Source organism: Hippopotamus amphibius, chromosome 13 (assembly GCF_030028045.1).
Source record: "Hippopotamus amphibius kiboko isolate mHipAmp2 chromosome 13, mHipAmp2.hap2, whole genome shotgun sequence".
Lineage (NCBI taxonomy): Eukaryota > Metazoa > Chordata > Mammalia > Artiodactyla > Hippopotamidae > Hippopotamus > Hippopotamus amphibius.
The window spans coordinates 39104928-39131798 of NC_080198.1; the positions used below are offsets into that span (position 1 = coordinate 39104928).

Sequence of the window (26871 nt, forward strand, 5' to 3'; positions counted from 1 at the left end):
TCATAGCATTACTTCAGTGGATGCTTCCTGTGATGCCCTTTGGCTAAAGGATCTCCCCCTTTCCACCTCTGTTCCCCTCCTGCCTTCAGTTAACAAGGAATTCTAAGCCAGAAGGGCCTTTCTAGGCACGGAAAGCACAAATTTTTGCCAGGTGCTATTTCTGCAGCGCCTTATCATGGAGGTTTCCACCTTGGACACCTTCAATGTGCTACCTCGGGTCCTTATTCCTGAATGCCAAGCTGAATCCAAGTACCACCCCTTATGAGTTGTGTGAACGTGGGCAAATTATCCACATTTCTGATTTTTTCACCTACGTAAGACCGGTAAGCTCTGGTTACCAACATCATATATTTGGATTTTTTTCCTTGTCTTTCTTCTTTACTTGGGGACAATCTACCATGAGTCCTAAGCATCCATGAATGCTCATTTGGCAATGAGGATGTGATGCTGTGATAAAGACATGGCTTATGGCTTTCTGGGAGAAGGACAAAGGATCCCACAGGCCACTTCCAGGGATGTGTTACTGGGATCTATCAGCAAATGTTCTCGCCCAGTGGGGCCCACTGTCCTACCTGTTGATAAAAATTTGTAGGCTGAGTGGTGAGAGGTAGGATTGTAACAAGCCCCTAGATGTGGCCTTGATTGTTGCTTACTCTCTTCCAGGAGAGAAGGGAAGAATGCTCTGACAATGGGACAGAAAGCTCTGCAGCCGAGTGGAAAGGTGATCCTTAGCCAAGCTGTCTCCAAAGCTGAAGTAAATGTCAGCAATGAAGACAGAACTGTCTGAGTGAAAACACTCAGAAACCAAAGCTCCTTTGGTTGAGCCATGAGGCAGCCACTTAAAAGTGAAAGAGGGGCCTCCCTCGTGGTGCAATGGTTAAGAATCTGCCTGCCAATGCATGAGACATGGGTTCGCGCCCTGGTCTCGGAAGATCCCACATGCTGTGGAGCAACTAAGCCCGTGCGCCACAATACTGAGCCTGCGCTCTGGAGCCCACGTGCCACAACTGCTGAAGACCACACACGTAGAGCCTGTGCTCTGCAACGAGAAGCCACGACAATGAGAAGCCTGAGACCACAATGAAGAGTAGCCCCGGCTTGTCGCAGCTAGAGAAAGCCCGCGCGCGGCAATGAAGACCCAATGCAGCCAATGAATAAATAAATAAATTTATTTATTTAATTATTTAAAAAAAAAAAGACTTAATGGCTGTTGGAAAACTGAGAATAGACAAGGTCAGTGGGACAGAAAGGAAAGAGCCCTGGACTGAAAAATGGACTTCAAGAACTTCATCTTGAAGTTCATCTTCCAAAGATAAGTTTGATAGCAGGAAGACAAAATCGCAACAGATGCTGCATGTTGTGCAACTACTATCTCCCAGACACAGATCTACCCTCCATATGACCATTACTTCCTATGAGAATAACTTCCAAAATTTAAAAATGATTATTTACAGAAGTAGGCTGTATGTATTTGTCTCAACCTGAAATCAAGTACATTTGTTTTCTAGTTCTACATTTGTATGTTTTGCTTAAAATCGAATAAAATACATTAAAACATAATTTAAAAATACCTTTAGTACAGATTCAGCTTGAGAGCAGGGAGTAAAATAGAAATCCAGCAAAATTTGGATACTTCAAAGGACAGATACCTCTTCACACTGTCTATTAGAACATTCACAAGTTTTATCACCTGTCAGCCTTCCACCACACAAAATCCTTTCTCATGAAACTGGAATCTCCAAGTTCAAACACTCTTCTACCCAAGAATTCCCTCCCATGAATTCGTCACTCCCCAAATTCTCCCAGAGGCTTACTTTTGGTCATATATGGCCCTAAGGAACACGGGCCCTTGAATCATCCAAGGTCAAGATGAAGAGCGGGATTCACTTGCCCAAATGTGCAGCCCTGGATGCCTAATCTGAGGCTGCCTTTACCCCAGTTCTCCAGGAGCCACTTAGGATTCATGAGTCTGGGACTCAAGGTTCTGAGAGCCCATGATCCCCTTAAGATTCATAAATGCCTGGGCCTCACTGCCATCCTCCTCTCTTCCTCTCCTGAAGAGGCAAACCCTAGCATCTGGCATCTGAATAACAGAAGCCAGTTGTGGGGGCCTAAATTCCACCTCTCACCTTAAGGCCTAGAAATAGGTATTACTGAGGTCAGGGTATGAAGGGCTCTCCACAACCTCTTAAGACATGGAAAATAGGGGTAACAAGGCAAGGGAGAGGAAGGAATGATGATGAAAACAGCTGCAGAAAACCAGGACCCCTGGGATGGAGTCGAGAGACCACTCCCACAAAGCCCCTTGGGAAAGTGGCTCTAAATGCAGATCCCCTGACATGTTAAAACTGTGCAAAAGTGGGGTGAAGTAGTGGGGGTGCCTCTATTACTAAGGGAGGCAGAAGGTAGGGAATCAGTGACAGCAACTTGAGCTGACGTTGAAAGGTTCTATCCTCATCCCCACGGAAGTTGGGAAACAAGCAGATGCAGCAAGTAGCCCCTTGGGTGCCTTCTCTGGTCCCTCCCAAAGCCAAAGAGGTCCCTCCTCCCCACTGTTCCATCCTGCAGGCACTTCAACATTAAAAGAAAATTTGGGAAACAAAGGGAAAAATCTGCACCGGGGGACAAAGATCAAGAAAAGGAGGCGAGGCATTTGGAGGGCTAAATGAAACTACCCTGAAAGGGACAAAGTGCTTTCGGGGTGAGGTTGAAGGACAAGGCCAGCAAGAACACAGGGGCTGCCTTAATCTCAGTTTTACTTACCAGGTCCTGCAGCCCTGAGTCTGAGATGCCTTGTCACCCATCAGAAATGAGCCACCAGCCCCTACAGCAGAAATCCAGCTATTCCTCCCTGGGAGGAAATTCTGTGAACCCCAATTGTCCTGGGAGTGTTCGCCTCCTTTTCCCAACCCGTCTCTTCCCACATCCTTTTTTATGAAGATCTCACAACATCTCAAGCCTACCATTGCAGAGATGGGGCCACTATAGACCTGATTTCAATCCTTTTTTGAGGAAGGAGTGATTCCTGACTGGAAGGCACCCAAAGCTATCTGCGCCCACCTGGACAGAAGTCCCCTCTGCATCTCTCCCTGATTTCTGGGCCTGAAAGTTGTCTTGCTGGGCCAGACTTGTGTGCTGTCTCTACAATTTCTGCATGGATTTTAAGAGAAAATAAATCTTTTTCCCCCATTATGTTTAAAGCAAGGTGTAAGACTGTTAATTTTTCCATTTTTGTTGCCCTGTCAGGAAGCAGCTTTGAGGTCATGTGGAATGATGGGTAGGGGGGCGAGGCCTTTCTGCTCGGCAACCCCTAGAGAAAACACAGACTTCCCTCTATGGCTTTTAGCTAAGGCCATGGATAAAGGGGCAGCACTGTGGTGGTAGACCAGGCAGTAGTACCTGAGTTGAAGTGTGGTGGGGGGGGAACTACATTCCAGGTGCTCCCAGCCCTTACCCCCAACCAGGCTAACCTTGGAGACAAACCACTGCCAGGTGAGAGGCTGTGGACAGAGGCATCTGGACCAACAACCCCTTTTATCTCTCCTCCAGCCCCAAACCAAGCCAGTTTTTTTTTGGGGGGGGGGGGGGCGGCGGGGGGGCGGGGAGGATTACAGAAACATCTCTCTCCTGCTCTGTGGCAAATAAAGACACTGGAGCTTGAGCAGACAGTCCTCCAGGGTATACCCAATGACATACAATGCTAGGACCAAGAAGAGAGTGAGGTGAACCACCAGGAATCTGGGCCACATGGGCCCTCGGAATGTAAAGTAAGAGAGAGTGGGTTTGGTTCAAAGGGCCTTAAAACCGTTCCTGGAGGACTGATGTCAGAGTGTGGCTAAAAGACGGGGCATTGAGATTGAAGGGCTCCGGAGGGGCTGTGTTTAAAAACCCTACAACATGGTATTGGAAGGCTAATGGTGGGGCATTGCTAGTAACCTTATTGCTGTCACTGGAGGGCCAAATAGCATGGTTTTGAGGTTTAGGTCCTGAGACTGAAGAATCTGGGGGTGTGGTTAAAGGGACTTGGATTTGGAACTGGAGGGTTAGGAAGGAGACATGGTTAAGGAGTCCCTCAGATTGGAGGGCGAGACTGAACCCTGAGTAATACCTAAAGGTGGGGTAGAAGAGGATGCATCAAAGGCTAGAGACAGAGACAAAAGTAGAATAGGAAAGTGTCATAGAAGCCAATAGAAGGACACAGTTGCAGAAGGAAGTAAGAAGAAGCAAAGACCACTTCTCCAAGAGGACCATCACTTGGTACCTCTGAAAACAGAGGCTAGACCTCTGCCATCTTCATACTCAGAGTGTGTAAGGGGTCAGAAGACTATTTCTGAAGCCCTTGCAGAGCTTGAGTGGGCTGGTGATGGATGGTGGAGAGATTTGACTCCCAGTGTTTCATATAAGGTCACCTCCAGCTACCACCTTACCCTTACTCCCTGTCAGGCTTCTCCCTGAGCATGTCCTCTGCTCTGTAACGAGGAGTGATGTCCAGCTAAAGCTTCACCTACCTCACAATCAAGGCTTCTCCCTTGAGTGTGCCCTCTGATGTGGCTGACAGCTGACTTGTTGCTAAAGTCACACCCTCACTCCTTGCACACCTAAGCCTTTTTGCTGAGTGTGTTCTCTGGTGTCTGAGGAGGGCTGATTTATGGCTAAAGCCTTGCCCACATTCCCTGCAAACATAAGCTTTTCCCCGAAGTGTACCCTCTGATGCGTGCTGAGAGTTGACTTGTGACTGAAGTCTCACCTGTGTGTGTCCTCTGGTGTGTTTAGGATTATCTTGCAGCTAAAACTCCACCTGTACTCCCTGCAAACAAAAGGCTCCTCACCTGAATGTGTCCTGTGCTGTGTGATGAGGTGATTTCACCCTAAAGCCTTGGCCTTATCCCCTGTGTGAATCCTCTGGTGCTTAATGAAGTCTGACTTTTCACTAATGTCTCGCCCACACACCATGCAAAAGGCTTCTCCCTTGTGTGTGTCCTCTGATGTCTGAGGAGGTGTGACTTGCAGCTAAAAGCTTGCCCACGCTCTCTGCATATATAAAGCTTCTCATCTGAGCATGTACTCTGGTGGTTGTGGAGGGGTGACTTATCTAGAAAGCCTTGCCCACAACTCTGCACATATATAAGGCTTTTCCCCTGTATGTCCTCTGATGTCTGTTGAGATGTGACTTCCTGATAAAGCTTCGCCCACACTCTCTGCACACAGAAGATATCCCCACCTCGTGACAGCCTGTGTCTGAAGAGGTTTAACTTCTGGCTAAAACCTCGTCCACACTCTCCAAATCTGACTGCTCCAAATCCTAAGATTTATACCCTCTCAGAAACATTGCCTGCTTCCCCAGAGCATACCCTCTGGGCTGGACTGAGATGCACCTTCAACATTTTATTACTTCCCTGAGAGCTTACTGGTGGTCCCTGGGGTGGGCTAGAGTAAACCACTTAAGTCACCCTCTCATTTGTACTCCAGAACAAATGTGTAGAGACTCCCATTCCTTGATCTTCTGCTTTGGCCCCCCCAGTGGTTTTTATCAGAATGTTGTTGCTGCTGCTGCTGTTGGTCATCTGGGTGGGGATCCCCTGGTTGGAGCTGATTTCCTGCACATGAATCTGCAATAAGATGACTGCAGAGTTCATGCTGGCTGAGAAGCTGCTAACTGCCAAAGGCCAGAGGGCAGGAGGGGCCAGGGATGGACTTCTGGCTTTGAATCTGCTGAACAAAGAAAGTTTTCAGTCAAAGTAGTCATAGGAAGGGCTGGCTGGGCTTTTCCTCCTTGTCCTATAGTAAGATCTAGCCCACATTAATCATTCACAACCCTAAATGTCTCTCCAAGACATGCTTCACCAGACCTGTATTTCCATTCAACTTCTTTTGATTTTTTTATTTGGAAATTACTTCAAACGTTCAAAAAAGTTGCAAGAATAAGGACAATACAAAGAAGAGCTCTGTACCCTTTACCCAAACTACCTATTGCTAACATTTGTATGTTATATATGTGTATGTGTGGACATGTATATGTGTATGTATTTTTCTCTTTGCATCATGTGAGAGTAAACTGCATACATCAATGTCCTTTACCCCTAAATACTTCAGTGTGTGTCTCATAAAAGCAGGGATATTCTCTTTCATAACCACAATACAGTTATCAACTCTGGTAAATTTAACATTTACATAATACTTTAACTAGCATACATATTCCAATTTTGTCAACTGATCCAATAATGTCCTTTATAGCATTCTCCCTACAGTACAGGATTCAGTCTACAATCAGATATTACAATTAGTTACCATGTTTTTTTAGTTTCCTTTAGTGTCTCTTTCATGAGACTGGCATTTTTGAAGAATAGAGGTCTTTTTTTAAGGAATATTCCTCATGTTCTAGAATACGTATAGAATGTTTCTGACAGCTTCCTGTGGTTAGATTCAGATTATGTACTGTAGTCAATTTTTACTTATTACAACTTTTACTTGAATCAAAAAAAACACAAAACCCAAAAACCCTCCACAGCAGAACCTATTATTCTACATACCATACCAATAAATAATCTTCCATGTAAGCATCAGAGGCATCTTCAGCTTTCTGTGTATCTGCACTTATATTAAAATTATCTTCTAAGCTATAACCACTTACTCTGACACACACAGCTACAACCATTTGTTTCCAACAGGAGAGAACAATCTTTATGACCTATATGGGCATGTTCTTTGTGACTTTTCCTATGAGAAGACAGAGTAGATTGACGTAGCAGTCACTCATTCTGGATGTCTCCAATGCAGAAGGGAGTAGAGGACAGTGGCTAACCAGAGAAAATGTGAAACTTCATGTGAGTTTTCCCCTTCATTAACAGGTTTCTATTAGAGGACCAATACACCGTCAAGTTCTACTAGGAAGTGGAGATTCAGCAGAAGACAGGCACACAGACTTAAATGATGTTGGCTCTTGGTCCCCAAATCAGTCCAAGATCTGATTTTCCACAAATCAGCATATACAGAAATTTTACTTTTACTGCTCTTATCTAAGAAATATGAAAATGGAATCATAATTGTTTCTAACTAGCTGAAGATGATAAACCATGAACTTTTCGTAATCCCAAGAGGCCAGACTCTTTATTGGCACTACCTGAAGACTCTTTCATGACTAATAAGTAAGAGGATTGCTTTAACCAAACATGTACAGACCCATGGATTCTTTCCACCCTATGCAGAATGCTAGTTATGGCACAAATGCCATAAAAATAAAACTGCCTTCTACGACTTAAACATCCCTGACATTTCTCTCCCTGTGAACTATTTAGTAAAATTTTTTTAATGGTTTATACCTTTGTCTGACAATTAAATAAACAAAATTTTTTCAGTAAGTTCTGGTGGCCTTTGTTTTATTATCTGACATTTGGGTTGTAAGAGTTATTATTATTTACAAAAATAAATAGCATTTACTATGGGCCTAGCATTTTCCTATACAGTGATTTACATAAAAATCAAATTTAATCCTGCTATTATCATTTCACAGATGGGGAAACTGAGGTTTAGAGGGGTGAAGTAACTTGGTCACAGTCACAAAGAAAGAAGAAACAAAACAGGTTCGGGATGTGGTCTTCAACACTACAAACCACAGATAACCCTGAACGAATCAGCATACAAGGGTTTATATTCTACTAAATCTGTCCTTAAAAAAAAAAAAAAAAGCTTCTAAGCAAATAATGGGACTCTTGCTGCTCTGACTGGGTCTCTGGAGAAAAGAAGACAGTGAGAATTAAACCCCCTGACACAAATCAATCTCTTTGGCGAAAAACTAACCAAATTTGGCTTATCAACTAAATCTGCGGACAGAAGGTGTTCTGGGCTTTGACCACAGCCTAGGACTACAAAGCCATCCAGACCTGATCAGGAGATTTCCAGACACCCAGTCCAACTGCACTGACTCTCTCAGGACAGAATGAGGGGTGGTCAAGCCATGCTGTTCCAGAGGAAGTACTCCCTGGAGCCATAAGAGTTCTGCCCTGGGATCAAGAATACAAGAATGGGGAAAAAAAAGAACAGAAGAATGGGGTGGGAGCAGGTGACTAAAACCAATGCCAATCTCTTCCTTCTTTATTCTACATTCCTAATAAATAGAATTCTTCACTTAATTTCAAAAAACCCATAATGTTCAGAGTAAAAGCCAAGGCTTGAGAGTGGCCCACTAGGTTCACATTCTCTCATAACCTGTTGGCTTTCTCTACTCCACTGTGAGCCACACTGACCTCCCTCCTGATGCCCTGCACTGGCTGGTTCCAATGGCTGGAACACCCTTCTCCCAGATATACTATTGGTATATTCCAAGAACCCAGAACTGGACCTAACATTTAATAGTTAATAAATACTGCTGAGTGAACAAATGATAGGAGCAGAGTTAATTAAGAAAGAACTTAAAAGGTTAGGCAAAAGACAGATATGTTCTCAACACTGCCAGAATCAAAGGTTCCTTTTCATAGTATATGTTTTGTAACATCTCATTTACTGTCTTGAAATGAGATTCATTTAATAAAATGTCCCCATACACAGAATTTTAAGAAAATAACGTAATGCCTTAATCAAAATATGAAAGAGAAATAAAGGAAAGTAATTTACAATAAAACTATGTATTTCAATATGAATTTCTTGGAAGGACTACATTAGAAGACATGAAGCAATCAGATGCTTATAGCTATAGGCAGAGCACTATGGACATGACAGTTATAAATGCAGACAGACATGGATGTGCGTTATTGATGATGTGTATACTCTATTGGTGACAGACACAGGTGTACTGCATGGGTGGTAACTCGAACACTACAACCAGCAATGGCACTGGTTATGTGATTTTTTTTTTTTTTTCTGGCTGTACTGCATGGCTTGCAGTATCTTCGTTCCCTGACCAGGGACTGAATGTGGATCACTGCAGTAAAAGTGCCGAGCCTTAACCACTGGACCACCAGGGAGTTCCCATGTTTTTCATATTGATGAATACTTCTTGATAACGTTCAAAACTATTTTCCCTTGATTTACAATCTGCTATGTAAAACTACTTTATAATATTACCTAAAATAGATTTATATTCTAGATTCAGAGCATTATAAACAGATCCATGGACTCAAGAGAAAAACCAGAAAAGGGAGGAAGAACTGATACAGATTTAAGAAACATTTTTTAAAAATGGAATGTGTGTATCTTGTCTGGATCCTGATTCAAATTTGCAAAAAAGACTTTTTTGAGATGATCAGGTAAATCTGAACATGGACCAAGTGTTAGATGATACTGAAGCACTACTGATAATGTGGTTATATTAAAAAAAGTCCTTATTTATTAGTTACATTGTGATATATTTAGGAGTGGTATGTCACATTATTTGGGATTTGTTTTAAGCAATACAGCAATAAAAGAAAAAAGATATACAGAGAAAAGGAAGGATGAATCAAGTCAGCAAAACAGTTTAAAGCCTGAAATGGATCCAAAAGGATCCAAAATTCCATGTAAAGATCTATTTAATTTGAGATAATTTTAATATAGTTCTCAGAATCAATGAAATGCATGAGCACAGAGACAGAGAAGAAGACCACCAGATGAAATAAGACAAAAACAAGACCAAATTAGATTGGCCAGCTGAAAGCAAATTTAAATGGGTGAATCTTCACTGAGACAGAAGGAGAAACTAGGTCAGACGCCAAATGGCATGAAATGGGGCCAATTCAAACAGATGAAAGCAATACAAAACAGATCCAAGCAGACAAAAATAAACAAATCAGAACTACTTAATTCACAGCTACGCCAAATAGAGCAAAATCTTGAAAAAGCTTCTGACAGAAATTTATGTGCAACTCTGAAAATAGAACTCTTAAGAATGCAGGAACACCCAGAATAATTTTGTATTTACCAACCTAGACAAATAATCAGTTTCAGGTTTTAAATAAATGAACAAAAATATGATTCATGATATCAAAAAACGTATAAAACACAAAACTGACAGATTTAAATACATTATAAGCTTTTTTTAACTTCTAGGACAGAGGGCCTCTCTCATTCCCTTCCTTTCCTCCTTGCTCTCTGTGCTCCGATCACACTGGCTTCCTGTCTCGGGGTCTCAGCTCTGGTTGTTCCCCTGCCTAGAATCGTCTCCCACCACATCCATATATCTAACTTCTTTACCGCCTTCAAGCCTTTGCTCACACGTATCTCCTCACAGAGGCCTACCCTGATTGCCCAACTCTGCCTCTACACCCTGGCACTCTGGATCCCCCTTATTCTGCTATACTTACATTTGTATATATTATACATATTTTAAAACCATGCAGAGCTTATTATCCTATAACATACATAATTTACTTATAGATGCTATTTATTGTATATGTCCATGTCACTATATTAGAATGACCAAAAAATGTGATGTGTTCTAAGTAGCACACTGTCTGGCTATACGGTCAATAAATATATGAATGGAAAAATTAAGGAAGGGAACATATCCTCCCCCAACGAGACTAGATTTCTGGAATTCTCCAGCATCACTTCTTTGTATAGGTTCCTCTGCTCAAGGCTCAGTCTCTTCCACTCTCCCTCAGTGAAAATCACAGCCACATCCCTGAATTTCACTGGGCCCTAAACCAACCAATAAATTCACACTCGTCAATTTCCATCAAGCCACCATCAATCTTCACATGGAGAATGGAACTGGTGGTCTTGAATAATCTTGCTACATAGGGAACGGATCTGAGGGCATCACTCCACACTTGGCTTGGTGTTGTAACATGTAGAAGGCAGGACTAACCCACAAGACACACTCCTTGCCCTAAAACACAATTTCATTGGGGAAACTATTTTTGAATCAATGAGAAAACATCAAAGCAGAGTTCAGGAATATGAATTTGACAACTCATAATGGATGAAACTCGAAGGGAGAGTGGAAGACAAGCTACAGAAGGAAGGAAAGGCAGCAGAGAGGCAGGGTTTACACTGGGCATTAAGAAACAATGATGATTAGAGCAAAAATAAGAGGCAACTCGGACTATAGAGAAAAATGTGAGTGCCTCATGGCAGGTCTAGAGTCAGTATTTGTTAACACTGATTCAGATATACTTCTCTGAACAAAAAGCATGCCAAGCTTTATCAAAGGATTCAAACTGTATTCCTTCAGCCCCCTGGTTAACTGCCAAATTATCAGCCACTCTGAAGACCTGCACCTGAGAGCATTCATTAGGGGTGAACAGTTGCTGCCTGAACCAGTCACGTGTGTGGGTTCTGAGAGGTGCCTACTGTGTGTGGGGCCTGAGTGAGATGGGGAGCACAGGAAAGGAGGCAAGGTGGGGCACTGTAGTGAACCAGCCTGGTCAAGAATTACTATATATATCAAATATCCGGCCAGCTTAATAAAAGTCACTGGGCACACACCTGTGCATGTACACACACACACACACAAGATTACTCTGCTTGAGAAATGGGATTTATGAGATCCCTATCACTGTATGTATTTTGACATTGCCTTTTCTAAAGCCCCCTAACCCCTCACGCGACGTGCAGGGCAATGTTTGAATATATAAAGTAGCTGGCAGTGAGGATAGCAAGTAGTGTTCCTGAGAATGGCATTTCCAGATACGTGAAATTTAACCTCGATTTATGGAAAAAACTTTTAAGGGACATACTTACATTTTATGGAACTACATCCCAAGATCAACACTGTAAGAATGATATTAAAGTCTTTATTTTAGAGAAAGAACACTGAGGCCGAGAGAACTTCCTCAAACAATAAGAAAACAACAGGACTGGAAAATAGTCCTTCACATTCCAGAGTCCTTATTCTCTTCATTGCGAGGTGCTTTTTCTTCCATCCTGCACAGGTTTTCTTTCACCTCTTTATTTCTTCCAAGTCTCAGAAACCTTGCTTCAAATTTCTGCATACTAGAACCATACCACATGCTTTCTCATCAGCTCTCTTCTCATTAGAATCAGTGGCATTTTCTCTCTTTAGTTATGCCTGAAAGGTGGTGTTGCCCTCAAGTCTCATGGTAGTCACCAGATTACTTACTTCTATTGAATTCAAGCACTATTTAATCTGTTACCACCTGCTTCAACCTCTGGGTTGTCTGTGTCACTGCCGCCTTGCCCTAGATTTTTAACTACTAAGCTCCTTCAGTCTGTGGAATTGAGGGGACATGTACATCATTCTCAGCCTGTCTTCGATTATCTTGAAAGCCTATCTTCTACTTGCTTCCTTCTATTCTCAGGTCTACTTCAGTCTTCTAGCCCACCTTCTAAGTGGTTTTTCACACCCGAGGAGTTGGTGATGCGTACCTCAGTTTCTACAGCTAAACTAATTAAGCTTCTGCCACATCAAAGAACACAGGGGATTGAGATGGTAGAGTGAGCCACAAGGTTATCACGCCAGAGCCTCTAGTCAGTCTTGCTTCAGAGCTGGATTCTGAAATAGATTTAAAATCCAATACACAGAAGTGGCAAAAGAAGTAAAGAATAATAATGATGCTGAATTGAGAGTAGGAAACTAGGTATAAATACAGAAATCACTGGATGTGTGGGTTTGGGGAGGGATGTCAAATACACATCAGGCTTTGTGTAGTGTAGGAGGGAAGACATAGAAGGGTGAATCAAAAATTATCCACACTCTGGTTATATTAAAACTTTTATAGATTCCACAGCCAGAGTGCAGATAATTTTTGACTCACCCTAGTATGTCTAGACAACAAGCTGGGACTCACAATTAGGCAGCCAAGACCTATGGGGGCAATGGTGTGGGCTGCTGGCCCTTTCAGGCTTTCCATGACCAGCTTCTTCTGGCATATTCTGGTCCTCACAGTCTTAATCTTTCCCCTATTCTTCTTACATCACAGGTCTCATACATTCTCTTGCTCAAGCCTTGTGTCTTTCATGTTCCAGCAACTTCTCCATTTCTTTTTTGCTTTCTCTTCCCCCTCTGCTTCCCTCACTTAAGTGTAAGACTGGCTGAGCTAGAAAAAAAGCCAGGATTTTTGCACAATGGATAAGTTAAGAACCCAATCTGTGGAGCCAAATGCCACAAATTTAAATCCCAGCTCCACTACTTTATGAAATATGTAACCTTGGGTAACTCACATAACCTCTCTGTGTCTTAGTTTCTACATCTATAAAATGGGTTTGATAATGACATCTACTTTCAGGGTTGTTGGAGTAAATGAATTAATAAGTGCTTATATTAATGTCTGACATGAAGTAAATATCTGTTATTACTATTTATTATAATTAAGCAATATAATGTTTTATATTTAAGTGAGAACTGAGTTTAAAGATAAATAATTTTTGGCTCTCAGAAAGTAATCAAACACTCCAGCCAAGGCAATAAGACAAGAAAATGAAATAAAGAGCATCGACATTTGGTAAGGAAGAAACAGAACTGTCCCTATTTGCAGATAACATGGTTGTCTATGGCTTAGAGAATGAACTATGGTTACCAGTGGGGGAAGGGTGGAGGGAAGCGATAGGGAGTTTAGGATTGACAATGTACACACTGCTATATTTAAAAAGGATAACCAACAAAGTTCTACTGTATAGCACAGGGAATTCTGCTCAATATCATGTGGCAGCCTGGATGGGAGGGGAGTCTGGGGAAGAATGGATACATGTATATGTATGGCTGAGTTGCTTTGCTGCATACCTGAAACTATCACAACATTGTTAATCAGCTACACTCCAATATCAAATAAAAAGCTTAAAAAAAAATGAAAAGAAAATACAAAATAATCTACATAATAGATCACAGAATTAATAAATGAGTCCACAAGGGCCAAAAGATACAAGACGAACAAACAAAAATCAATCACATTCTGATATACTAGCAATGACCATATAGAAACAAACTGAAAACATAATGCCATTTGCAATCACTCCAAAAAAATGAGATAGTTAAAACATAAGTCTAACAAAACATGTACAGAATCTTTATGGTGATGAAAGAAAGCAAAGAACTAAATGGAGAAACATGTTCATGGATTGCAAGACTTAGTGAAGATGTCAATTCTCCCCAAAATGATCTATAGATTTAAAACAATTCCTATCAAAATCTCAACAAGATTCTTTTGTAGATACAGACAAGCTTATTCTATGATTTATATGATAAGGCAAAGGAAGTAGAAGAACAAAGTGAGAGTCACTATACCTAATATTAAAATTATTACTATTTGGTCACTATAATAACCAAAACAGCATAGTATTAGTGGAATAATAGACACAAATCAATGAAAGAGTACTGAGAACCCAGAAAGAAGCCAACATGAATACATCAAATACATCAACATGAAAACATCAAAGCCAACATGAATACAGCAATTCAACAGAGGAAGAAGAGTCTTTTCAACAAATTGTGCTGGAACGATTGGACATTCATGGGCAAAAAAAAGATGAACCTCAACCTAAAACCTCATACTTTATACAAAAAATTATTTGAAATGGATATTGGATTTAAATGTAAAACTATAAAACTTTTAGAAGAAAATATAAGAGAACACCTTATATAACAGAACACAACCAGGTGGGACTTATTATAGGTTTGCAGAGCTGGTTCGGACACTTAAAAAGCAATCAATGTAATCCACCTAAAAAACAGGCTAAAGAAGCAAAATTAGGGACTTTTCCCTGGTGGTCCAGTGGTTAAGAGTCTGCGCTTCCACTGGTAGATATATGGCACTATGCACTTGTCAAGACCCCAGAAACTTACAGCACAAAGTATAAACCTTAATGTGTATAAATCTAAAAACTTCATTTAGGAGGTCAGGGGATCCCAGGATGGAATGCAGAATGTGAAAAAAATGTATTACAAATATATGAAATAACCTCGCTAAAGGTGGTGGAGGAAAAAGGCATTGATCTAAGTAACTCTGGAAATGAGTGGAGTCTGCAGACAAAAGGAACTGTACATACATAAGTACTATATGCTAACTGATAAAATTGTTTTCCACGGGGGCACAGGTAAACAATTCTGAAGTCATTATACTAATAAACTGGGATTGAAAAATTAAGTGAATGGATTGTGGATAGTGGAAGTCAGGTTTCTCATTGCTGGTGTGGGAGGTTATAAATAAGCAAGGTGAGGAGAATAGAATAATCCATGTGGTAACGGATTAGAGTTGGAGGCATTTGAACGAATTCATGTTTAGCTTAATATAATTATATAAACAAATATTTATACACATGTATATAAAGAGGTTATTATACATAATCACATTTCCTTGCTCTGTCAACTGAGATGGCCTGGAAGCAATGACACTCCAGTAGCAAAGAGCACACCTAGCATACAGATGTTGGTTTCTAATATTATTCTCCAATGAAAGGAGCAACAGCTGATCTGACGACTGGAGCAAGACATAAACAAAATGAGCCTGGAGCACACTGTAGAGCCAGAAAGTAAGGAAGTGCTTAAAAAAAAAACCCAAAAAACCACAATAATGGGAGTATGTCAAAGGGACACAGGAACCAACTAAAGAGCTCCTGAAACAATATAAGCAACAAAATAAAATGATACTGGGTTATAACCCAAAGTATAAAATACATATTGGAGGAGAAAATCAAGATGGTGGAGTAGGAGGACGTGCACTCACTCCCTCTTGCAAGAGCACTGGAATTACAACTAACTGCTGAACAACCATCAGCAGAAAGAGAATGGAATTCACCAAAAAAAACCACCCCACATCCAGAGACAAAGGAGAAGCCGCAATGAGACGGTAGGAGGGGTGCAATCGCGTTAAAATCAAATGCCATAAATGCTGGGTGGGTGACTCACAAGCTGGAGAACAGTTATACCACAGAATTCCTGAGGGTTCTGAGCCCCACGTCAGGCTTCCTAACCTGGGGGTCCAGCAACAGGAGGAGGAATCCCCAGAGAATCAGACCCTGAAAGCCAGTGGGATTTGATTGCAGGACCTCCACAGGACTGGAGAAAACACAGACTCCACTCTTGGAGGACACACAAAAAAGTGTGCTCACCAGGAACCGGGGGAAGGAGTAGTGACCCCATAGGAGACTGAACCAGACCTACCTGCTGGTGTTGGAGGGTTGCCTGCAGAGGTGGGGGGCAGCTGTGGCTCACTGAGGAGACAGGGGCACTGGCAGCAGGGGTTCTGAGAAGTGCTCACTGGTGTGAGCCCTCCCAGAGTCCACCATTAGACCCACCAAAGAGCCTGTAAGCTCCAGTGCTGGTTCGCTTCAGGCCAAATGACCACCAGGGTAGGAACACAGCCCAACCCATTGGCAGACAAGCAGATTAAAGTGTCACAGAGCTCCACCCACCAAATTGGATTAAAGTTTTACTGAGCTCCGCCCACCCCGCCCAACCCACCATCAGCCCCTCCCATCAGGAAGCACCCACGAGCCTCCTAGATAGTTTCCTCCACAAGAGGGCAGACAGCAGTATCAAGTAGTATCAGCAGTATTTCATTTTGTGGAACTGAAAATCACAGCCACAGAAAGACAGAGAAAATGAAAAGGCAAAAGACTTTGTACCAGATGTAGGGACAAGATAAAACACCAGAAAAACAACTAAATGCAGAGGAGAGAGGCACTCTTCTGGAAAAAGAATTCAGAATAACAATGGTGAAGATGATCCAGGACTTTGAAAAAAGACTGGATGCAAAGATCAAAAAGTTTACCAAAGACCTAGAAGAATTAAAGAGCAAACAAACAGAGATATGCAACACAATAACTGAAATGAAAAATACACTAGAAGGAACCAATAGCAGATTAACTGAGGCAGAAGGGCAAATAAGTGAGCTGGAAGACAGAATGGTGATCATCACTGATGCGGAAAAGAATAAAGAAAAAAGAATGAAAAGAAATGAAGACAGCCTAAGAGACCTCTGGGACAACGTTAAATGCACCAACATTTGCATTATAGGGGTCCCAGAAGGAGAAGAGAGAGAGAAAGGACGTGAGAAAATACTGGAAGAGATTATAGTTGAAAACTTCCCTAACATGGGAAAGGAAATAGCTCCCCAAGTGCAGGAAGCGCAGAGAGTCCCAGGCAGGATAAACCCTAGGAGAAACATGCCAAGACATATAGTAGTCAAACTGACAAAAATTAAAGACAGAGAAAAGTTATTAAAAACAACAAGGGAAAAACGACAAAGAACATACAAGGGAACTCCCATCAGGTTAACAGCTGATTTCTCAGCAGAAACTCTGCAAGCCAGAAGGGGGTGGCACCATATATTTCAAGTGATGACAGGGAAGAACCTACAAACAAGAATTCTCTACCCAGCAAGGATCTCATTCAGATTCAACGGGGAAATCAAAAGCTTTACAGACAAGCAACAGCTCAGAGAATTCAGCACCACCAAACCAGCCCTACAACAAATGCTAAAGGAACTTCTCTAAGCGGGAAACAAGAGAAGAAAAGGACCTACAGAAACAACAACAAAACAATTAAGAAAATGGTAATAGGAACACACATATCAATAATTACCTTGAATGTAAATGGACTAAATGAACCAACCAAAAGACAGAGACTGGCTGAATGGATACAAAAACAAGACCCATATATATGCTGTCTCCAAGAGACGCACTTCAGACCTAGGGATACATACAGACTGAAAGTGAGGGCATGGAAAAAGATATTCCATGCAAATGGAAATCAAAAGAAAGCTGGAGTAGCGATACTCACATCAGATAAAATAGACTTTAAAATAAAAAATGTTATAAGAGACAAGAAAGGACACTACATAAAGATCGAGGGATCAATCCAAGAAGAAGAGATAACAATTATAAATATATATGCACCCAATATAGGAGCACTTCAATACATAAGGCAAATGCTAACAACTATGAAAGAGGAAATCAACAGCAACACAATCATAGTGGGGGATTTTAACAGCCTACTTACACCAATGGACAGATCATCCAGACAGAAAATTAATAAGGAAACACAAGCTTTAAATGACACAATAAATCAGCTTGATTTAATAGACAGCTATAGGACATTACATCCAAAACAGCCGATTACACATTCTTCTCAAGTGCACATGGAACATTCTCCAGGAGAGATCACATTTTGGGTCATAAATCAAGCCTTGGTAAATTCAAGAAAATTGAGATCGTATCAAGCATCTTTTCTGACCACAACGCTATGAGATTAGAAATCAATTACAGGAAAAAAACTGTAAAAAACACAAACACATGGAGGCTAAACAATATGCTACTAAATAACCAACAGATCACTGAAGAAATCAAAGAGGAAATCAAAAAATACCTAGAGACAAATGACAATGAAATCACAACGATCCTATGGGATGCAGCAAAGGCAGTTCTAAGAGGGAAGTTTATAGCGATACAATCCTACCTCAAGAAACAAGAAAAATTCCAAATAAACAAGCTAATCTTACACCTAAAGAAACTAGAGAAAGAAGAAGAAACAAAACCCAAAGTTAGTAGATGGAGAGAAGTCATGAAGATCAGAGCAGAAATAAATGACATAGAAACAAAGAAAACAATAGTAAAAATCAATAAAACTAAAAGCTGGTTCTTTGAGAAGATAGATAAAATCAATAAACCTCTAGCAAGACTCATCAGGAAAAAGAGGGAGAGGACTCAAATCAATACAATTAGAAAGGAAACAGGAGAAGTTACAACAGACATGGCAGAAATAAAAAGCACCATAAGCGATTACTACAAGCAACTATACGCCAATGAAATGGACAACCTGGATGAAATGGAGAGATTCTTAGAAAGGTATAACATTCCAAGACTGAATCAGGAAGACGTAGAAAATATGAACAGACCAATCACAAGTAATGAAATTGAAACTGTGATTAAAAATCTTCCAACAAACAGAAGTCCAGGACCAGATGGATTCACAGGTGAATTTTATCAAATATTTAGAGAAGAGCTAATACCCATCCTTCTCAAGCTCTTCCAAAAAACTGCAGAGGAAGGAACAATCCCAAACTCATTTTATGAAGCCACCATCACCCTGATACCAAAACCAGACAAAGATAGTACAAGAAAAGAAAACTACAGACCAATATCACTGATGAATTTAGATGCAAAAATCCTCAACAAAATACTAGCCAACCGAATCCAACAACATGTTAAAAGGATCATACACCACGATCAAGTGGGGTTTATCCCTAGAATGCAAGGATTCTTCAATATATGCATATCAATCAATGTGATACACCATATCAACAAACTGAAGGATAAAAACCACATGATCATCTCAATAGATGCAGAAAAAGCTTTTGACAAAATTCAACACCCATTTATGAGAAAAACTCTCCAGAAGGTGGGCAGAGAGGGAACCTACCTCAACATAATAAAGGCCATATATGACAAACCCACAGCAAATATCATTCTCAACGGTGAAAAACTGCAAGCATTCCCTCTAAGATCAGGAACAAGACAAGGATGTCCACTCTTGCCACTACTCTTCAACATAGTTTTGGAAGTCCTTGCCACAGCAATCAGAGAAGGAAAAGAAATAAAAGGAATCCAAACTGGAAAAGAAGAAGTAAAACTGTCACTGTTTGCAGATGACATGATACTATACGTAGAAAATCCTAAAGCTGCCACCAGAAAACTACTTGAGCTAATCAATGAATTTGGTAAAGTTGCAGGATACAAAATTAACACACAGAAATCTCTTGCATTTCTATACACCAACAATGAAAGATCAGAAAGAGAAATTAAGGAAACAATCCCATTCACCATTGCAACAAAAAGAATAAAATACTTAGGACTAAACCTAACCAAGAAGGTAAAAGACCTGTACTCAGACACTAATGAAAGAAATCAAAGACAACACAAACAGATGGAGAGACATACCATGTTCTTGGATTGGAAGAAGCAACATTGTGAAAATGACTATATTACCCAAAGCAATTTACAGATTCAATGCAATCCCGATCAAATTACCAATGGCATTTTTCATAGAACTAGAATAACAAATTTTACGATTTGTATGGAAACGCAAAAGACCCCGAATAGCCAAAGCAATCTTGAGAAGGAAAGACGGAGTTGGTGGAATCAGGCTTCCCGACTTCAGGCTATACTACAAGGCTACAGTGATCAAGACAGTATGGTACTGGCACAAAAACAGAAATATGGATCAATGGAACAGGATAGAAAGCCCATAGATAAACTACGGTCAACTAATCTATGACAAAGGAGGCAAGGATATACAATGGAAAAAAGCCTCTTCAATAAGTGGTGTTGGGAAAACTGGACAGCTACATGTAAAAGAATGAAATTAGAACACTTCCTAACGCCATACACAAAAATAAACTCAAAATGGACTAAAGACCTAAATGTAAGGCCAGACACTATAAAACTCCTGGAGGAAAACATAGGAAGAACACTCTTTGACGTAAATAACAGCAATATCTTTTTTGATCCACCCCCTAGAATAATGGAAATAAAAAATGAAAATAAATAAGTGGGACCTAATGAAACTTCAAAGCTTCTGCACAGCAAAGGAAATTATAAGCAAGACGAAAAGACAACCCTCAGAATGGGAAAAAATATTTGCAAACGAATCAACAGAGAAAGGATTCATCTCCAAAATATGTAAAGTTTATCCACCTCAATATCAAAAAAACAAACAATCCAATCAAAAAATGGGCAGAAGACCTAAACAGGCATTTCTCCAAAGAAGACATATGGATGGCCAAGAGGCACAAGAAAAGCTGCTCCACATCACTAATTATTAGAGAAATGCAAATCAAAACTATAATGAGGTATCACCTCACAGCAGTTAGAATGGGCATCATCAGAAAATCTACAAATAGTAAATGCTGGAGAGGGTGTGGAGAAAAAGGAACGCTCTTGCACTGCTGGTGGGAATGTAAATTGATACAGCCACTATGGAGAACAGTATGTAGGTTCCTTAAAAAACTAAAAATAGAACTACCATATGACCCAGCAATCCCACTACTGGGCATACAGCCAGAGAACACCATCATTCAAAAAGACACATTCACTCCAATGTTCACTGCAGTACTATTTACAATAGCCAGGACATGGAAGCAACCTAAATGTCCATCAACAGATGAATGAATAAAGAAGATGTGGTACATACATACAATGGAATATTACTCAGCTGTAAAAAGCAATGAAACTGGGACATTTGTAGAGACATGGATGGACCTAGAGACTGTCATACAGAGTGAAGTGAGTCAGAAAGAGAAAAACAAATATTGTATATTAATACATATATGTGGAGTATAGAAAAATGGTACAAATCAACTGGTTTGCAAGGCAGAAATAGAGACACAGATGTAGAGAACAAACAAATGGACACCAAGTGGGGAAAGCAGGGAGGGTTGGGGGGGGAAAGAATTGGGAGACTGGGATACCAAATTGTACACTCTAAATATATGCAGTTTATTATAAACAATAAACTAAAAACTTAAAAAAAAATGAACAAACAAACAAACAAGCAAATTACCAGGACTTCCTAGGAGGTGCAGTGGTTAAGAATCTGCCTGCCAATGCAGGGGACATGGGTTCGATCCCTGCTCCAGGAAGATCCCACATGCCACGGAGCAACTAAGCCTGTGTGCCATAACTATTGAGCCTGTGCTCTAGAGCCTGTGAGTCACAACTATTTGAGTCCGTGTGCCACAACTATTGAGCCTGTGTGCTGCAACTATTGAAGCCCACACGCCTAGAGCCCATGCTCTGCAACAAGAGAAGCCACGGTAATGAGGAGCCCGCGCACCACAACGAAGAGTAGCCCCTGCTTGCTGCAACTAGAGAAAGCCCGTGTGCACCAACGAAGACCCAACACAGCCAATAAATAAATAAATAAATTTAGAAAAAAACAAAACAAATTACCATGGAATTTTAAAAGGCAAGGCTTTAACATCTTGGGTGCCTGAAACTAACACAACACTATATATCAACTATACTCCAATAAAAACAAACAAACAAAACCATCTTGGGTGGAAGTTCAAGCTTTCCCTGCCATCTTTTCAATGAGAGGAAACAAAAAGAACATGCTTCTGATCCCTGTGGAAGGGAGTGCAACACCAGAGGAGGGTCTTAGCAGCAGCCCTAAGCTTCCTCCTTGACATCCTTCACTTCGGTGAGAAAGAGAGGGAGCTACTGATAAAGCATACCTGTCTACAAGATATATGGAAGCTTATAATTTGGCTCACCCCTTCTTGGGCTCCTCTGAGGGTTATAGGGTGATCAATGGGAGGGTTTTAACAAGGTGGCCTTGTCCTTGGTATTGAGGAGAATAAAAAGGTCCTCAAAGTGATTATGTCAGCCCTGTTGAAATTAATCACCATCTGAGGAAACACTCTAAATGGACCCCAGCAGCAACCCTGGCTTCTGCAGTAAACGAGGAGAATGTTACCTGATTCAAGAAAGACATTTATACAATGTAGCCTCCTACTCCTTACAAAACCTTAAAACATCCCTAAACTACACATTCATCCAGGACTTCACATCCCTGTAAAAAATGAAGCAGCAGACAGCGTAAAATTTAAAAATAAAATTATAGGGGATATAGGAATATATGTATAAATACAGCTGATTCACTTTGGTGTACCTCAAAAGCTGGTACAAGAGTGTAAAGCAATTATATTCCAATAAAGAGCTTAAAAAAATTATAGTATTGTTTGATAAGGATTTGGGGTAATTTTCTAAAAAATCGGCACTGTGGTTTGAGTGACTTAGCTACTGATTTTCTGACTGGTAAATGCAAGAGGGGGGAAAATTCAGTAATCTTACTATTGCAAGTTCTAAAGTTTTAGAAGAAAAAAATGAGTACCACATTTGGCTGCTCCCAGTGGCTAGATCTGAGCAGCACACCAGGAAAGGAGGTGGCTCCTCAGTCTGCTCAGAGCCTCCCCCTGCTAGAGAGAGACAGGTGGCTCTGATCCCACTAAGCAGGTGGGAAAATTGAGGTACACGGAGTAGCCTCACACAGCTGAGCTAAGCCTCATACAGTTGAGGATTCCTCAACTGACTCTTAGGTGTCATCCCTTCTCCCCAGCATGAGACCACTGAGGAGCAAGAGGTGTTGGAGATGACAGGCACAGCCCAGGACTTCACCAGCAGGTACCTCTGTCCATGGTGGACACTGCATAGCATTCGAAGAAGTCCGAGATCCCTTCTAGTTCAGATCCCTTCTACCACAAAACATCTTTGCCATTCGTGACAACAGGGAAAATTATTCTCCTTTTAAAGTTCAGCTTGGTGGTTACTGTCTATACTTTCTTCAGTTTTGCTCCCCTTCAATTAAACTGGTCCTGGCACATCAGGCAGAGGTAGAGCCCACCCTCAAAGAGTGGGCAAAAGGAGACAGAAACGTCCCTACAACTGGACAAAGAGCTAAGTGCTGGAACAGGGGTTGGCAAATTATGCCCAGATCAAATCTGGTCTACTGCCTGTTTTTATACCATTCATGAGCTAAGAAGAGTGTTTATATTTTTAAATGACTGAAAAAGTAAAAAACAGAATATTATTACATGGCACATGAAAATCATGTAATTCAAATTTCAATGTCCATGAATAAAGTTTTATCAAAATACAGCAATGTCCATTCATTTACCTATCTGGCTACTTTCATACAATAGCAGAGTTGAGTAATTGCTACAAAAACCATGTAGCCCACAAAGCCTAAAATTTTTACCATTTGGCCCTCTACATAAAAAGGTTGCCAAGCCCTCTTCTAGACTGCACTTGTTTGTTATGTCCAAAGTTATTTGCTCTGGACTCTGGTCTTCTCTCCTGAGGTCTTTGCCATTATTGCAGCAATTTGACTTTTGGCATTCAGGTGGTGGACAGTTATCAGAAATGGCAGCTGTGTGTCTTCAGGTCCTGTTTTCCCTTTTTTTTTTTTTTTTTTTAAATTTCATGTTTCACTGCCTGCACAATCCACCTTCAATTTAACAGCTAGTCGGTTTCTGTTGGGTTGGAGGCCAATCAGCTTGAAGCCTTCTGGACAAGGTGAATTATACTGTAAGCCAATCAATTCCTTCCAAATTAAATAAACTCAATGCAACACCAATCAAAATCACAACACAGAATTTTTTGGATCTAGACAAGATAATTCTAAAATTCTTTTAAAGAACTTATATAAGAATAGTCAAGAAAATTATGAAAATAAAGACCAGAAAGGAAGACTTGTCTTCTAAAATATGACAACACACCGTCAAGCCATTGTAAGTAAAATTGCTTTAGCACTAGCGCAGCAATAGATAGAGTAACGAAACAGAATACCAAGAAGGGGATGCATACATTGAACTCTTTGCAATATGACTATTTATTTATTTTGGCTGCATTGCGTGGCATGCAGGATCTTTGTTTCCTGACTGGGGATCAAACCCATGTCCCCTGCAGTGGAAGTACAGTCTTAACCACTGGACCGCCAGGGAAGTCCTTCAATATGACTTTTTAGGAGAGAGGAAGTTGAAGGGAAACTTTGACCCTGAGATTATGCCAATTTGTCCTTACCAATCTATAAAAACTGGAACAGAGAGAAGAAAGCCTCCAGACATAACTTCATGTTCTTATAGTCCTTTTCTGACTTCTCCTATTTTCCCCATGACTGCCCCAGCTATCTGTCCTGACAGTGCTTAATACAATTCTTCAGACTTTTTTGTAATCCTAGCAATTAGGGTAAATTCCTCAGAGTCAACTGTGCTATTCCCAAGTATTTGTGTTCCTTCTCTGCAGACGTTACACTTTCCCACCCACTGACATCAGGCACATGCATGTGACTTGCCTCACCAGTGAAATGTGAGTGGAAATGGCATGTCTCTCTTCTAAATAGAAACTATAAGAGCCTCCATGCAGTTTCATTTCTCTTGCTCTTCTCCCTTTGTCACAGTGCTCCTCGCCCTCATAAGGTCTGCTCTTTCACCTTTGGTCATGGATTGAAGGGACACAAAGTAGAGCCAAAGCTAATCCACTAAGGGTTAGATAGGATTCCAGTTAGATTGCTGTTGTTAGATTGCCACTGAGATTTGAGGTCATTTATTACTGCAGCATAACATTCTACACAGCTCTTCTCCTTCCAGAACTATCAGTAGTAGCTAACGCTGATTAAACAGGTACCATGTACCAGACACCGTGCTAAGTCCACTGTTTCATTAATCTTCATGACACAGCCACGATATAAATACTGCTGCTCCCTCTATATCACAAAAGAAGGAACAGAGAACTGGAAGGTTAAGTCACTGGCTCACAAGATTATATCACTCCAAAGTGGCAGCGCCAAGTTTCTGGTGTCAGAGCAGCTTCATTAATCTGCATCAATAAATGCCTATCCAACAATGATTGAGTGAAAAAACAGAGTGACCAGACATCTAGAATTCACAATGAAGAACCCAGCCTTTTCAGAGTGACATGGAGAAAAGGATCACTATCTGACTGATAAGCTAGGTTATGCTCTGGCAACAAGTGATCTCCAAAAAATCTACACAGCTAAAAGCAATTAAGGTTTTTTTTCCCCCCTCCTTCATGATGTGGGTCAATTACAGGTTAGTCATATCTACAATTCAGATTGCAGAGGAAGAAGGATGGAAGGATGAATGAATGGATGGATGGGTGGGTGGAAGTAAGGACAATCTAATCATAGCGTGTGGCAAATATGGCCTCTCAAGTCAGTGAGGTAACAATGCCTCTTTAATAACTGGTAGAAGCAAACTACTATCTACACGGCAGTTCAGTATTTATTAAAATTGCAAACATGGCTTCTAAAACCATGAGAATCTTCTTCACCTTGGCAGAAAAGAAAACATAAGTCTCAGCAGACACTTGGTTGTGAGAGATGCATCCTCCTCCAATCTCATGCTCTCAAATCACCATCATGTCCTTACTTTTCTCTCTACAGCATAACCCACCCCAGGAAGGCTCACGGTGGCTGGGGGAAAGGGGATGAAAAAGCCATTCTGCAGGAACCTCCAACAGAAACATGCAATGTGGTAGATACAGACCCCTCTGACAAGACAGGGTAAAAACGCCCTCCAGACATACCAGCTTCTCTAGGAATCCTTCCTCTAGAGGCAGGGAAGGCTCTGCCAGATGCAAAAATATCCCTTCTCACAGGGCAGCGCTATCCAAGAGTAATGTGAGAGCTACAGTGCCAACCACATATGTAATTTTAGATTTCCTGGATGTCCCTGGTGGTCCAGTGGGTAAGATCCCGCACTTCCACTGTAGAGGGGACGGGTTGAATCCCTGGTCGGGGAACTAAGATCCCGCACTGGAGGTGCAGCCAGAAGAAAAAAATTCTCTAGCAGCCATTTCAAATAGTTTTTTAAAAGGTGAAATTAATTTTAATAACATTTAACCCAACATATCTAAGATATCATTTTGACACATACTCAATATTAAAAAGTTACCAATAGTTTATACTCTTTTTTCCCCAACCATCTCTCTCTCTCTTTTTTAAATATTTCTTTATTTCATTTACTTATTTAGGCTGCGCCAGGTCTTAAGTTGCCATACGTGGAATCTTCGCTGCAGCTTGTGGGAATCTTCGGTCGTGGCATGCGAACTTCTTAGTCGTGGCATGCGAACTTCTTAGTCGTGGCATGCAAATTCTTAGTTGCCACATGTATGTGGGTTCTAGTTCCCCCACCAGGGATGGAATTGGGGCCCCCTGCTTTGGGAACCAGGGAAGTCCTCCCAACCACCTCTTTGAAATCGGATGTGTATTTGACACTTACAGCTCATCTCAAAAAGACGTTTTCAAGGATTAAAGGGAAATATAATCTCAGCAAAACAATAACCTTGTGTCTGATGGGAAAGTGTTTTAGATTTCTTCATTATTCAGTTAGATATTAATTAACAGGAAGTAAAATTAAGAATGTACAAGGGTTGGGACTTCCCTGGTGGCGCAGTGGTTAAGGAATCCGCCTGCCAATGCTAGAG

The 26871-nt window shown here is 41.0% G+C and overlaps 1 protein-coding gene across 1 annotated transcript; it reads right to left on the reverse strand.

Annotated features, from left to right (window-relative positions):
- Positions 1 to 1211: 1211 nt before the first annotated feature.
- ZNF589 (zinc finger protein 589) lies at positions 1212 to 26511 on the reverse strand. The gene is given in 7 exon segments (XM_057704596.1): positions 1212 to 4961; positions 4964 to 5111; positions 5113 to 5146; positions 5148 to 5213; positions 5215 to 5519; positions 5521 to 5709; positions 26446 to 26511. Coding segments are annotated over 7 exon segments (906 nt in total). The 3' UTR covers positions 1212 to 4863.
- Positions 26512 to 26871: the final 360 nt, after the last annotated feature.